The sequence below is a fragment of the Vidua macroura genome, chromosome 6 (genome assembly GCF_024509145.1).
Source record: "Vidua macroura isolate BioBank_ID:100142 chromosome 6, ASM2450914v1, whole genome shotgun sequence".
In the NCBI taxonomy this organism is placed as follows: Eukaryota; Metazoa; Chordata; class Aves; order Passeriformes; family Viduidae; genus Vidua; species Vidua macroura.
In genome coordinates, this window is record NC_071576.1 from 57,643,146 (window position 1) to 57,656,259 (window position 13,114).

The 13,114-nt window shown below is 44.4% G+C and overlaps 1 protein-coding gene and 1 non-coding gene across 2 annotated transcripts; both read left to right on the top strand.

Moving 5' to 3' along the window:
• Positions 1 to 370: 370 nt before the first annotated feature.
• On the top strand, positions 371 to 11,765 carry EIF4G2 (eukaryotic translation initiation factor 4 gamma 2; the record flags this gene model as incomplete). The annotated part of the gene is made up of 22 exons (XM_053980748.1): positions 371 to 520; positions 2,338 to 2,402; positions 2,534 to 2,599; positions 3,011 to 3,136; positions 3,486 to 3,588; positions 4,266 to 4,397; positions 4,490 to 4,556; positions 4,637 to 4,788; positions 5,221 to 5,331; positions 5,853 to 5,936; positions 6,021 to 6,119; positions 6,304 to 6,445; positions 6,537 to 6,697; positions 7,122 to 7,235; positions 8,010 to 8,135; positions 8,378 to 8,482; positions 8,567 to 8,782; positions 9,073 to 9,331; positions 9,548 to 9,752; positions 10,191 to 10,402; positions 10,510 to 10,631; positions 10,943 to 11,765. Coding segments are annotated over 22 exons (2,883 nt in total), but the record flags the coding sequence as incomplete, so codon positions are not given.
• LOC128809617 (small nucleolar RNA SNORD97) lies at positions 7,277 to 7,445 on the top strand. Its single transcript, XR_008437797.1, has one exon. It is a non-coding gene; the product is annotated as a small nucleolar RNA SNORD97 (small nucleolar RNA).
• Positions 11,766 to 13,114: the final 1,349 nt, after the last annotated feature.

A 13,114-nucleotide genomic window follows, 5' to 3' on the forward strand; every position in this document is an offset into this window, starting at 1 on the left:
GCTATCGGCTCATTTTTTTACCTCAGCCAAATCCAAAATGCGGGCTGATGGAAGGGGCTTAAATAAATTTATAAAATAAAATTTTTAAAACCCCAAACAAACAAAAATCTTACGAACATATACATTAGCATACGTATGTGTGTATATATATATATATATATATATATTGAAGTACCCTTCTGTGAACGTGCCTGCAGCTCGCACAGCAGGCCCCTAGCACTGGAGTTCTGTGAGGGCTGCAGCTCGGCAGCAAACGGCGCGGGGACGCGGCAGCCGAGCGGCCGCCATGCAGCGGCTGCGCCACTTGCGCAGGCCCCGATGCCCTGCGCGGCGGCGCCGGCAGCCCCTGGCGTAGCAGCGTTCGTGAATACCAGTGCTGCACTGCGGCGGCGGCACGGCGCAACCAAACCTCCTCCCTCCACCGCCCACCCCGATCCTGGCACCGCCCCCTTCCTCGGCTGTGATTGGCAGGACGGGTGGAGCGGTCGGCGGCGATTGGCGGGTGGCGGCGGGAGGTGGGGTAGGTTGCGTGAAGGGTGATAAAGTTAGTGGGGCTGCCGGGGAGCGCCCGAGACGCGGCGGCGGCGGTCGGCGCTCTATGGAGGTGGCGGGGGGAGGCGTCGGGTCGGTGCTGCTGCTGCTGTGGTGACTCGGAGACTCGCCCTGTCCCGCGCGCTCCCCCCTTCCCCTCCCCAGCCCCGGTCCCCGGCTCCCTTCCCCTCCCCCCCCTTCTCTTGCCTTTTCCCCTGCCCTTGGTAGCCGCCGGGACCCGGGGAAGCTGACAAGGCCTTAGGGAAGGTGAGAAATGCGGGAGTGGCGGGAGAAGCGCGGGTCTGGGGCCGGGAGTGAGCGGGTACTGCTGCAGCCTAAAATGGCGGCTGCCCGGTGCGGCCGCCATTTTCTTGTCAGTTGCTTGTCTGTTTCTCCCGCACAAAATGGCGGCCCGGGCCGGCGGTCGCTCCCGCCGCCGCCGGTGAGCGAAGGGCTGGACGAGCTCGGCAGCCCCTGCCGGGCGCGGAGGGGAGGCTGAGCGGCAGCGTTTCAGGTTAGAGCGAGGGAGACGGGATTGGGCAGTGCGTGTCCGTACGGGCCATGCCTTTAGTGGCCTCGGCTCGGCTGCAGGATGGTGGTCTGGCCGCGGTCTGCGGGCGCCCGCACTGCCCCCCCAGATTTCCCTTGGAGGGAGAAGCCGCGGTACACATAGCGGGCTGCGGTCTGAGGATCCCCACTGCTGGTGGGGAGGTGACGAGAGGATTCTCTTAATTATTTTATTATTATTGTTCGCTGCCTTCCCTTCGCGCGAGTGGAGAGCGGGCTGCCGAAGCGCCGCGTCAGCCGCCTCGCCCACGTTTCCTGTCTGGGGGCTCGGGCGCCGCGGTGCGGGGCGATGCCGCCTGCTACCCCCTCGTGCCTCCCGCGGCGGCCGCCGTGGTGCGGGGGAGCGGGTCCCGCCCGGCGCCGTGGCGGAGAACAAAGAGCCGGGCGGGCGCGGGCAGCGGGCGGCGCCCGCCGGGCGGGGCGGGGGGCGGCGGCGCCGCGCGGCGCCTGCGGGGGGCGCCCTCCGCGGCCGAGCCTTTTGTTCGCCTCCGCCGCCGCCATGTTGTCCCCGCTCCGCGTGCCCGCGCCGGGCGGGCGGGCCCCACTCGCCGCGCTCGGCTCTGGGAGGGCTCCGGGCGCATCCGGGACACTTTGAGGCTTCCCTCCCGCAGGCGTTTCTGTCCCCGTGCTTGTCGTTCCGCTACGTGAGCGATGCAGTGCGGTTCTTTTATGCAAGCTGAAAGTTGAGGTGGTGGGTGGACGGTACTTTTTTTTCATTATTTGGTGGCTTAGTACGCCATTTGGACTCAGAATACACGCCTTTTACTGCATTAAGCATGCGTTTTGTTGTCTGATGCTCTTCAACTCAGAGTTTGGCTGCTTTGTCGTGCCATTATAAATCATAGTTTCTAAATCACGTCAGTAAAGGACTCATTGTGCTGTATAATCAGAAAAAAGTACTTGCGTGCTGCTCTGCGAGTACTCTTGGCTTTTGGATAGACTTAAGGGTTTTGTTCAGTCCATGATTCCCTTGTCTCTTTGCCCTCACCCCCGCTGGGAAGCACGGCTATGATGATGAAATCGGCCTTTCTGTGACTGTCTCCAAGTATTGCATGAATGAAAGTTTTCTGACTTTTTGTCAAGTTCAGTGTTGGAGGGTTCTCACTGTCAAACAAACATTTGTACTTTTTAAAATTAGACACTATGGCTGATAGTAAACAAGTATAATATGAATGCTTGGTTTGTCTTTCTAGGTTTTGTTTTTCCCTACCCCGTCAATTTAATTTTATTCTTTTGAAGATTCTTCGTTGTCAAGCCGCCAAAGTGGAGAGTGCGATTGCAGAAGGGGGTGCTTCTCGTTTCAGGTACCATTTGTTTGTTTGATGAGTAGTTAGCAATGGAAAATCTCCTTGGAGGGCATCTTAAATTAGTGCAGTGTTTATAGCAAAACTGAGATGTTTGGACTTACCCAGGGTTCCGTGGTTGTTTTTAACAGTGCTTCTTCAGGCGGAGGAGGTGGTAGGGGTGCACCTCAGCACTATCCCAAGACTGCCAGCAACAGGTATGTCATCTTGCTCTTCGATTTGCATGATTTCAAAGTCAGAGTATGCTTGATAGCGAATATAGAACTGAAAATAGGCTAGCTTTAAAGTTGTGCCAGAAATACCTACTGAGTTAAAGACATTTAAATGTTTTCCAGTCTGTGCCCTTTAAAGTGTGCCTCCTGGTTTAGGCAGTGCATGGGGTTGTTCATGTATTTAACCCAAAAAGCGTGGAGAGAATTTTTGGGTGCCAGGCATTGTTGTTGATGAGTACTTTCATGTGCAGCAGATTTTGCAGTTGGGGCAACTGTGTGGTCTTAACAAAGCAAGTAATGAAATTGGTTGAATAAGGCAACACTGAAAGGTTAAAAGGGCAGTTCTTTAAATCACTTGTTTCTGTTTTAACAACTGTATTCTTCGAAATACTGCAGCGAGTTCCTGGGGAAAACCCCAGGGCAAAACGCTCAGAAATGGATTCCTTCACGAAGCACTAGACGAGATGACGACTCCGCAAACGACAAAGAACGACATGATGCAATCTTCAGGAAAGTAAGAGGGTAAGTTCTTCACAAAGTTACTCCTTGCCTTACTGTTTTCATTAGCAATGTGTTCCTAAGAAATGGGCTGGAGGAAAGGAAGGCCTTGAGTCTGGGGGGAGGTGTGTCCTTTAGCAAGGAGCCAGCCTGACAATCTAGCAGCAGAAAACACTGAAAGTAATTATTGTAAGCAGATTAGTGTTTTAAATGATACTTGACAGTCTGAAGATCTCAAAAAACCAAGTTGAATGGAAAATTGCACTTTTCAATTTTTAATAGTCTTAAAAAATAAAAAGATTAGTCTGAAGTGCTTTGTAACGTGCTTACAGTATGTGTATATTCTGTGGTTTTTGTTTTTGTTCCTCTTTAGCATACTAAATAAGCTTACTCCTGAAAAGTTTGACAAGCTATGCCTTGAGCTCCTCAATGTGGGTGTAGAATCTAAGCTCATCCTAAAAGGGGTCATACTGCTGGTAAGCTGGTTGCATTTCTTTAAACTACAATTTTCTTGCATGCTAAAAAGTGGGGATTGGTTGGTTTTGATGGGATATAAAAGTAGCATGAATAATGCTTTTGTGTATTTGGATTATCAAACACCATGTCCCACCTCTGCTTTCTATGTAAAAAAGGATGTGCTGAGGAGGAAGTAGGTTTAACAGTTTTAAGTTTCGCATTTAGATGTCTCCATGATCACTAAACCTGATTGGGGTTCTATGGTTATTTTTTTAATAATCTAAGGTACCAGTTAGCCTTCTTATTTGCTTGGCCTTCCCTTCTTCCTCTTTTCCTGAGGAACAAGCCTCTTAGTTTTGGAAAGGCTACTACAGGTGACCTCTGGGGACACTGATGTAACTGTTACCTCACTTTCTTTAAACAGTATCAGATTGGTGATACTAATGTAGGTGTTGGCATAATAAACTTGAGTTTTGGTGACCAAGAATTATAGAGGCTCTTCAGTAGCAAGCAGTGGCTTTTGTCCTTTGCTTCAGCATTAAGACTGGTGTTGAACTACACTGTTTGTGCTTGATTAAGCAGAAACCAGAATGTTCTAGATGAGAGTGGTAATAATCCATTCTGTGTCTTGTAACTCTGCTAATAACATTTGCACCCTACTGCTGCTTGCTGCATTACTCAACCTGAATCTCTGTAGATCGTAGACAAAGCCCTTGAAGAGCCCAAGTATAGCTCGCTGTACGCTCAACTATGTCTGCGACTGGCAGAAGATGCACCCAACTTTGATGGCCCATCAGCAGAGAGTCATCCAGGACAGAAGCAAAGCACAGTGAGTGCATCTCTCAATCTGGAATGGTGAATTTTGCATGCATTTGTAGCTGCCTGATTAGCTTAATTGTTTTCTTTGTTCTCTTTTTGTAGACATTCAGACGCCTCCTAATATCTAAACTTCAAGATGAATTTGAAAACCGAACCAGAAATGTTGATAGTAAGTTTTAAAGCCACTTTAATACAGAATCTATTTGTTTTTTCCCACAGCCACCTAAAACAGGCTTCTTTGTTTTCCAGTCTATGATAAGCATGATGGTCCCCTCCTCCCTGAGGAGGAGGAACAGAGAGCCATTGCCAAGATCAAGATGCTGGGGAACATCAAATTCATTGGAGAACTTGGCAAGCTTGATCTTATTCATGAATCTATCCTTCATAAGTGCATCAAAACAGTGAGTATTCAGATTGGGAGGAGGCTAGGAGCAAAACAGAACTTAACAGCTAAAAAAAAAAAACTACACAAATGTGGATACTGCTCTGAGAGTCTTGGAGCAGGAGCATAAAATGACACAAAAATGTTTCCTGATGTTTACCCATCTGCTACTGTTACCTTTTGGCATGATTTAGAAGTAAAATCAGCTTTGTTCAAAGCTATAGGAATTGTCTCCAAGGGAAAATGTAGTTTTGCCCAGACATAAGTGTGCTGTAGGTACTTCAAAGTACACACAATTAAGAATTGTCAGTTCTTAATTTTAATTTTTAAGTCCATTTGCCTTAAGAATAAAACAATGTTTTTGTATGTGTCAGTGTACAAAGTTTGTTGCTTATTATGAATTGTCATTTATAAAGTTTTTAAATCCTAAATTTTCCCTTTAATTTTTCAGCTTTTGGAAAAGAAGAAGAGAGTTCAACTCAAAGATATGGGGGAGGATTTGGAGTGCCTCTGTCAGATAATGAGGACAGTGGGACCTAGATTAGATCATGCGAAAGCCAAGGTATGTGCCTATCTAGTGCAGTCATCAACCTAATTAAATTATGTGGCTAAGACTTTTGATTGCTTGAACCTTCTGTATTCATTATAAATGAGTACAAAACAGAGGCTCAATTTTTCAGAGAAAAGAGTGCCAACTATGGCTTCTAGACCAGTTCTCTTGATAAAAAAGGCCAATCTTAGAAACAGTTTTAAACATCTCACAAGGGTGTAGTTCAGGTCATCAGGAAATCATATAAGTGAGACTATTGTTTTTTTAACACTGCTTGAAAAGATGTGCTGAGGAACTATTCTTAGCACAGCTAGGTGATCAGAGAGATGGGAGTTAAAATGAACAGAATTTTGGCTGTGTTGCTTATCTCTGATTCAAATGTCTTGATGCATTAGATCTTTAAACTCTTTTGTCAAGGAGCTAAAGATGCTAGGAATAGGCAGCTTGTTGCATTATTTTGTCTTGAATGTCTTGAGTGAAAACACTCTAGACACTGATAGAATTATCCTAACTTGTAACTTTTGTTCCCCTAGTCCTTAATGGATCAGTACTTTGCCCGTATGCGCTCCTTGATGTCAAGTAAGGAATTGCCAGCAAGGATTCGTTTCCTGCTGCAGGTATGATGATAAAATGTCTCCCTGCTGCTTTTTTTCTTGCAAAATGGTCTCGAATCCTTTCCTAATATCCTCTTCTGTTCCAAGGATACTGTGGAGTTGAGAGAACACAACTGGGTTCCTCGCAAAGCTTTTCTTGACAATGGACCAAAGACTATCAATCAAATCCGTCAAGATGCAGTAAAAGTGAGTGTTGCATGTGAGGTCCAGAGCCTGCCTTGGTACTGTGCACTTGGGAGTACTTGTCACACAGTGTGACAGTTGCCTTAAGGGTTAAAATCAGATGGACCTTTGTAGTTGGGGGCTAAAAACTTGGCTTTCTTGGGACTGCTACTTGAAACTGACCAAAATTATAATTCCTGTTTTAAAGGATCTGGGAGTTTTTATTCCTGCTCCTATGTCTCAAGGGATGCGAAGCGACTTCTTTCTGGAGGGACCCTTCATGCCACCCAGGATGAAACTTGACAGGGACCCACTCGGAGGGCTTGCTGATATGTTTGGACAAATGCCAGGTACACTGACACCGCAGGGGTGATGGGGTGGCTGTGGCTCTGCTGTGCTGAATAAGAGCTAAAACTGTAATTTGTCTCCTTGCTGATCCAGGTAGCGGAATTGGTACTGGTCCAGGGGTTATTCAGGATAGATTCTCACCCACCATGGGACGCCATCGTTCAAACCAACTCTTCAATGGCCATGGGGGTCACCTCATGCCTTCTGCTCAATCCCAGTTTGGAGACCTAGGCAAATCTTTTCTGAAAAGTCAGGTAAGGAAGATGTTCACACAGTGACTTCAGCTTGTTTAGAAGCACTTCCTGAGATGCGTATGTTATGGATTAAAGTTCGCTTATGTTGAAAGACCTATTCAGATTTGATTCTGATAACTGATGCTCAGCTGATACAAAAATTCTAAACCACTTTTTAAATTGTACAAAAGATGCAAGAAGTACACTTTTTTTAACTGCAAGAAAAGGTGCATGTGGCTTTGGTGGGTCAGAACGGTGTGTTTTATTTAAAAGATGGCCCTGTTTTTAGGGATAGATGCTACTCTCCCACCACCCTTGCTCCTTCTTTCTCCCTTCCTGGCGAATAGAATCTTTGTTCCTCTGGTCCCTCTGGTACTACTTACCAAATGATGTACGCCACTCCATCATCTGCACTTCTTTCTCTATATCTCCCTTTCTGAAATAGGGGCAAAGCCAACTCTACCATACCCAGAATCAGGGACTCTTATCCCAGCAACAAGGACAGTCGAAGGATATGCCACCTCGGTTTTCTAAGAAAGGACAGCTTAATGCAGATGAGGTACATGACATGCCTACATTATTTACAGCCTATTCTAAATATTGCCCAATGATTATAGCAAGACGCGTTATTATGAGGACTAATGCTGGAACTCTTTCTCCTCTTCCTCATTCTCCTCCTTCTTTGTCCCTTCCTCTTTCACCTTTTACCCCCCCTCACTTTCCTTAGGGTATCCAGCGTCCTATGAGCAAGACTGAGATATGAGGGCAATTTTTTGGGGTGTCCCTTCCTTCCCACACACTTCCAGGAACACTACTCTGACATCAGTTCCCATGCATCCTATTGATAACAAAACATTTAATTAAAACTTCAGAAAATCCTGAACTTTAGAAACCCTGAAGTGCTGGACCAGGTTAATTTTTTTGTTTGTTTTCTTTTGTTTAGAACTGGCTAATAGGCAAAATTTCAAATGCAGAGTAAACTGCATTGTGATTTTGAGTGTTAACCAGACTTGTATCCCGTTTCTGAGCAATTTGGTAGAGTTTTATCTTGGCTGTAAAATACCTCAGCAAACATGCTGACTATCTTCTTGGGTCTCTAACATACTGCATCTAAAAGGAGCATTTCCAGGTTTTTATACCAGTTGAACTAAATGCCAGTAACTTGCTTTTGGGGGAGTTTCAGAAAACTTGTGGCTTAATCTGTATTTGAGTATTAATATTGTAGAAATGGAGTCATGCTTCAGTGAGATCAGTTGGAGTGAGTCCATGGCTGTGTATTGTTGGTCAGAATACTTGAAACAGTTTGAGTTTTTCTTTGTTTTACTGTTTACAGATTAGCCTGAGACCTGCTCAGTCTTTCCTGATGAATAAAAACCAAGTGCCAAAGCTTCAGCCCCAGATAACTATGATTCCTCCCAGTGCTCAACCACCACGCACTCAGACACCGCCTTTGGGACAGGTAAATACAAAAAATTCCTGTATGTTGTTGGCTATACTTCCCTGTTTGTGCTTGGAAAACTTAATTTCAAATGTGGGAAGGGAGGGACAAGTCTTTGATTGCACAGAGCAAGACTTGGGAAAAGAATGTATGAAACCAAACTAATTTGAGTTCTATCTGCTTTTTTATGTTTTGTGTTGTAAAACTTGATATAAGCAAAGGTAGATGTGCAACAAAGAAACAAAATCTGGTGTCTTTTTCAGCCGCCTCAACTTGGTCTTAAAACAAATCCACCACTTATACAAGAGAAGCCTGCAAAGACCACCAAGAAACCACCTCCTTCTAAGGAAGAGCTACTTAAACAAACTGTAAGTTAGTGTGCAATAGTGAGTCTTACACCTTTGGATGTGATCTTCAAAAAGAATGTTTAACTGTGCTTCTTTCCTCTCCAGGAGGCTGTTGTGACTGAGTATCTGAACAATGGAAATGCTAATGATGCTGTCAATACTGTGAGAGAAATGAGAGCTCCGAAACACTTCATTCCTGAGATGCTGAGCAAAGTAATCCTTCAATCCCTAGATAGATCAGATGAGGACAAAGAGAAAGCAAGTACGTTGATCAGCTTGCTCAAGCAGGAGGGAATAGCCACCAGTGACAACTTCATGCAGGTATTGTGGTCTGATAATCTTGCAGTTCTTGTTTCTTGGCTCTTCTTGGTGTTTAGCTGCTGTAAAAGCAGTGTGCAAATATTTTTAAGTCCTACTAATCTGAGGAGGTAAAAATAGTACATGAACCTGTGAGGGGCACAAGAAGCAGTGAAAGGAAGACATGCAGTATTTAGGCAGTTGGAACCTGGGATCCTCTTTGTGAGGGATTACAGAAAGTATACTATGAGTATTATGTTGCACAGGAACCAAATTACTTAGGAATTTCATCTTGTTTGTGTACTGTTTCTTAGGCATTCCTGAATGTATTGGACCAGTGCCCCAAACTGGAGGTGGACATCCCATTGGTGAAATCCTACTTGGCACAGTTTGCAGCCCGTGCCATTATTTCAGACCTGGTGAGCATTTCCGAACTGGCTCAACCACTGGAAAGTGGCACCCATTTCCCTCTCTTCCTGCTCTGTCTTCAGCAGTTAGCTAAGTTACAAGACCGTGAATGGCTAACAGAATTGTTCCAACAAAGCAAAGTGAATATGCAGAAAATGTTACCAGGTAAGATTTGCCACAGAGCTCTTCTGTTACCTGATCCTAGAGTAAGCAAGATATTGTTCTAGTTTATGCCAGAGTAAAATAACATGCAGGGTTGTCTTGCTGGAATTAGCTGTCATTATTGTTAGGAATTATGTTTCTTATGGGGTGGCTGGAGCATGAACCATGCCTTACAGCTCTTGAGAAGCACTTAACATGTGTCTTTTATTTCCTTGGCAGAAATTGACCAGAACAAGGACCGCATGCTGGAGATCTTGGAAGGGAAGGGGCTTAGCTTCTTGTTCCCACTTCTGAAACTGGAGAAGGAACTGCTAAAGCAAATAAAATCAGATCCATCCCCTCAAGCCATCTATAAGTGGATTAAAGATAACATTTCACCCAAGCTTCATGTAGATAAGGGATTTGTGAATATATTGATGACCAGGTGGGATGCTGTTTTAATGTGTTTTAGGTACTTGTTTGGTTAAGCTCAGTAAGGCACTAACTGTAAAGGGTCAAATATAGCTCTGCAGAAATCTGAGATGCGGTACATGGGGAGACAGATTGCTCTGAGTGAACCTTCTCTTGTAAAATCCCATTGTATTGGAGAAGAAAGGCAAGTCTCTAAGCTTGCATCAGTGTGTGAAGTGTTTTCTTTGGGAGGAAGTCTAGATCAACGTGTTTTTCTAAAATGTAGAGCTGTAGCAAGGGCAAAACAAGGATTTTTCTGGTGCAGTGTCAACCACAGTAAAAGTCCCTGTGCTTGCTCCTGACTGCAGGTGGAAGCAGGAGGACAGTTGCAGTGCTAGCTATCTGGACTTGTAATGTCAAGTGCTTTGATCTCTTAGTTTACAGAACTTAGCTTGGCTTTTCTTCTGTCCAGTTTCTTGCAGTATATTTCTAGTGAAGTAAACCCACCCAGTGACGAATCGGATTCTTCATCTGCTCCATCTAAAGAGCAGCTCGAGCAGGAAAAACAGCTGCTTCTTTCCTTCAAGCCAGTGATGCAGAAGTTCCTCCATGACCATGTTGATCTGCAAGTGAGTGCTTTATATGCACTCCAGGTGCACTGCTACAACAATAATTTTCCAAAAGGTAAGTACATAGAATTCACCTGAATTGGCTTGTCCTTATATTGCTTAAAATTCATCAAGTGGTTGAGAAGTTTATAAAGCTAACCAAGTTTAAATATACTTTTGTAGGCATGTTACTGCGCTTCTTTGTTCATTTCTATGACATGGAGATCATTGAAGAAGAAGCCTTCTTGGCATGGAAAGAAGACATTACTCAAGAGTTTCCAGGGAAAGGCAAAGCTTTATTCCAGGTAAATCTGCTAACATTAGAATAGAGACTTGTTTTTTTTTTTTTATATTTCTGCTGCAGTGGAGCGTTTGAGAAGAGTTTCGAAGTGTCTAAGACTTGAAAATATCTAGAAACCTAATGGAATATTTTACTAGGAAGGAGTTGCAAGCAAGATGAGCTAAATCTGTTTACTAGAGGCCTTACATGTAGTGCAAATGAGGCTGGAAGGTTTTATAAAATGAGTTGCGGGGGGTGGGGAAGATGAGTGTTCTGCAGAAGTACTTAATGGGGAAACAATTCCTGCTCCCTTAAACCAATTCTGTGTAACTGCAGGTAAACCAGTGGTTAACCTGGCTGGAAACTGCTGAAGAAGAAGAATCTGAAGAAGAAGCTGACTAAAGAACCAGCCAAAGCCTTAAATTGTGCAAACATACTGTTGCTATGATGTAACTGCATTTGACCTAACCACTGCGAAAATTCATTCCGCTGTAATGTTTCACAATATTTAAAGCAGAAGTATGTCAGTAGGATATTCTCTGCAAAAGGTTTTTGTAGTATGTCTTAATAGTCTACAATAAAAATACTTTAGAGTATCTTCAATGTTTAGATAACAGTGTATTAGCAGCATGCAATAATTACATCATAAGTTCTCGAGCAGAAGCAGTCTGTTGCAAGGGTCTTCTTTGCTGCCAGTTATCATAGGCTGTTTTTAAGTTAGAAACTGAATAGCAACACTGAATACTGTAGAAATGCACTTTGCTCAGTGTAATACTTGAGTTGTTGCAATATTTGATTATCCATTTGGTTGTTACAGAGAATCCTTAACTGTAATCGATGGTTGTTGCCGTAATAGTATATTTGCCTGTATTTCTACCTCTAGTAATGGGCTTTATGTGCTAGGTTTTAATATCCTTGAGCCTGGGCAAGTGCACAAGTCTTTTTTAAAAGGAACAGTTTACTTGCACAAAAACTGATCGGCTGAAGAGATGGTTTAATGCCCTTTGGAAGAGGTTTTTGTGGGTGTGAAACATGACATGGTGAGAAATTTGAATTGGTCCCTCTTACAGTACTGAAATTAAGCCTATTAATTTATCAAGACATGTTCATGCCCTGATTTTATATACTTGTATCTATCAATAAACATTGTGATACTTGACTTGTTTCTGAATGTCTCGCAGTAGAAAAGCTTTGGCTGATGACTTGTTCCCTTAAGAAATGAAATATCAGTGGGAGTTGCCTTAGGTTGCAACTGTCCTGAAATTATTTGGATATGCAGATGAATTCTAAAGGTCACAGACAAGATGAGACACTACAGATATGTTTTGACAGGAGGAGAATGATGGAATTCTGCTGAAGAAATGGTAGGGGTTTGCCTTGTGGTCCAATGTATGCTTTATCAGTGAGTATGTGCTTTTGTCTTGGTTAATGCTTTGAGCTTCCCCCCAGGCCACATGCATGTTCTGAATCAAGTGGCACTGTCTATTAGCTGCCTGTTTCTCAAATCAAATTGGCAAAAAGAATCCCTGCAAAAGAGTTGAATGATGTTGCATTGTACAGGCTTGAAATGTCATCTATTAAATACTCAAAACACCTTACTTCCTAGAACCTTGTCCCCAGTGAGTTTTTTTGTCCTCATTGATACTCAAGTCTTAACCTGTTGAAAGGTGATGGTGTATTTGTAATGGCAAAAGGGTTAGTGGCTCCAGGACTGGAGCTTGGTTTGCCAGTGGTGTGAGTGCTGTAGCCAATAAACTGTTACGCATCACGGGAGGTGAAGAGGTGGAGCCCAAGGAAAGGACTAGAGCTGATAACTAGGCTTGCTTTGAGGAAAAGGGGAGAGTTGAAGTTGGCAGTGGAGCACCTTGTAATGCTGCAGCTGGAAAAGCATGTCATGGTTTGCTTTGAAGGGCTCCCTGACTGCAGTCACAGCTCTGCCCCTCCTGAGTGTTGGTGGGCCATGGTCTGTCAGGGAGTTTTGCTACTGCCTTGGGAGCTTCTGTGCAGTGGAGCCCAGGAAACCCAGGGACTGTACAAGCCAAATGACATAAAGGGCATTGAACTTCAATTGCTGGCAGAATTCCATGGCACCATCCCTGCATTTCAGAAGTGGAGTGTGATAAGCAGTTGAAGGGAGAGTAGGATACTGGAGTGGGGTCTAGTTAAGAGAGACTGGAATGCTTCAAATGCAGTTCAGTGGCTGGGGGTTGGGAGTTGGCTGTGTGTGATGGAGCTGCAACTCCCGGGTGGCAGTGGTGCACTGACATCCTGGGGCTTCCCAGAACACTTAATGGTATCTTGTGACTCTTCCCTATCCATGGAGTGATGTAGTCACTGCTGGAACTACAGGGGTGCAGACTTCACTCCTCACTCCATGTACAGGCTCAGGTGTGTGTGTGCTATAGGCACTAAGGTTCTGCAGTTCAATACTCATTTAACAGGATGGACAAATAAAAGTACAGTTATAGGGTTCACTTAATCCTAATGAATTCAAAATTCTGTTCCAGA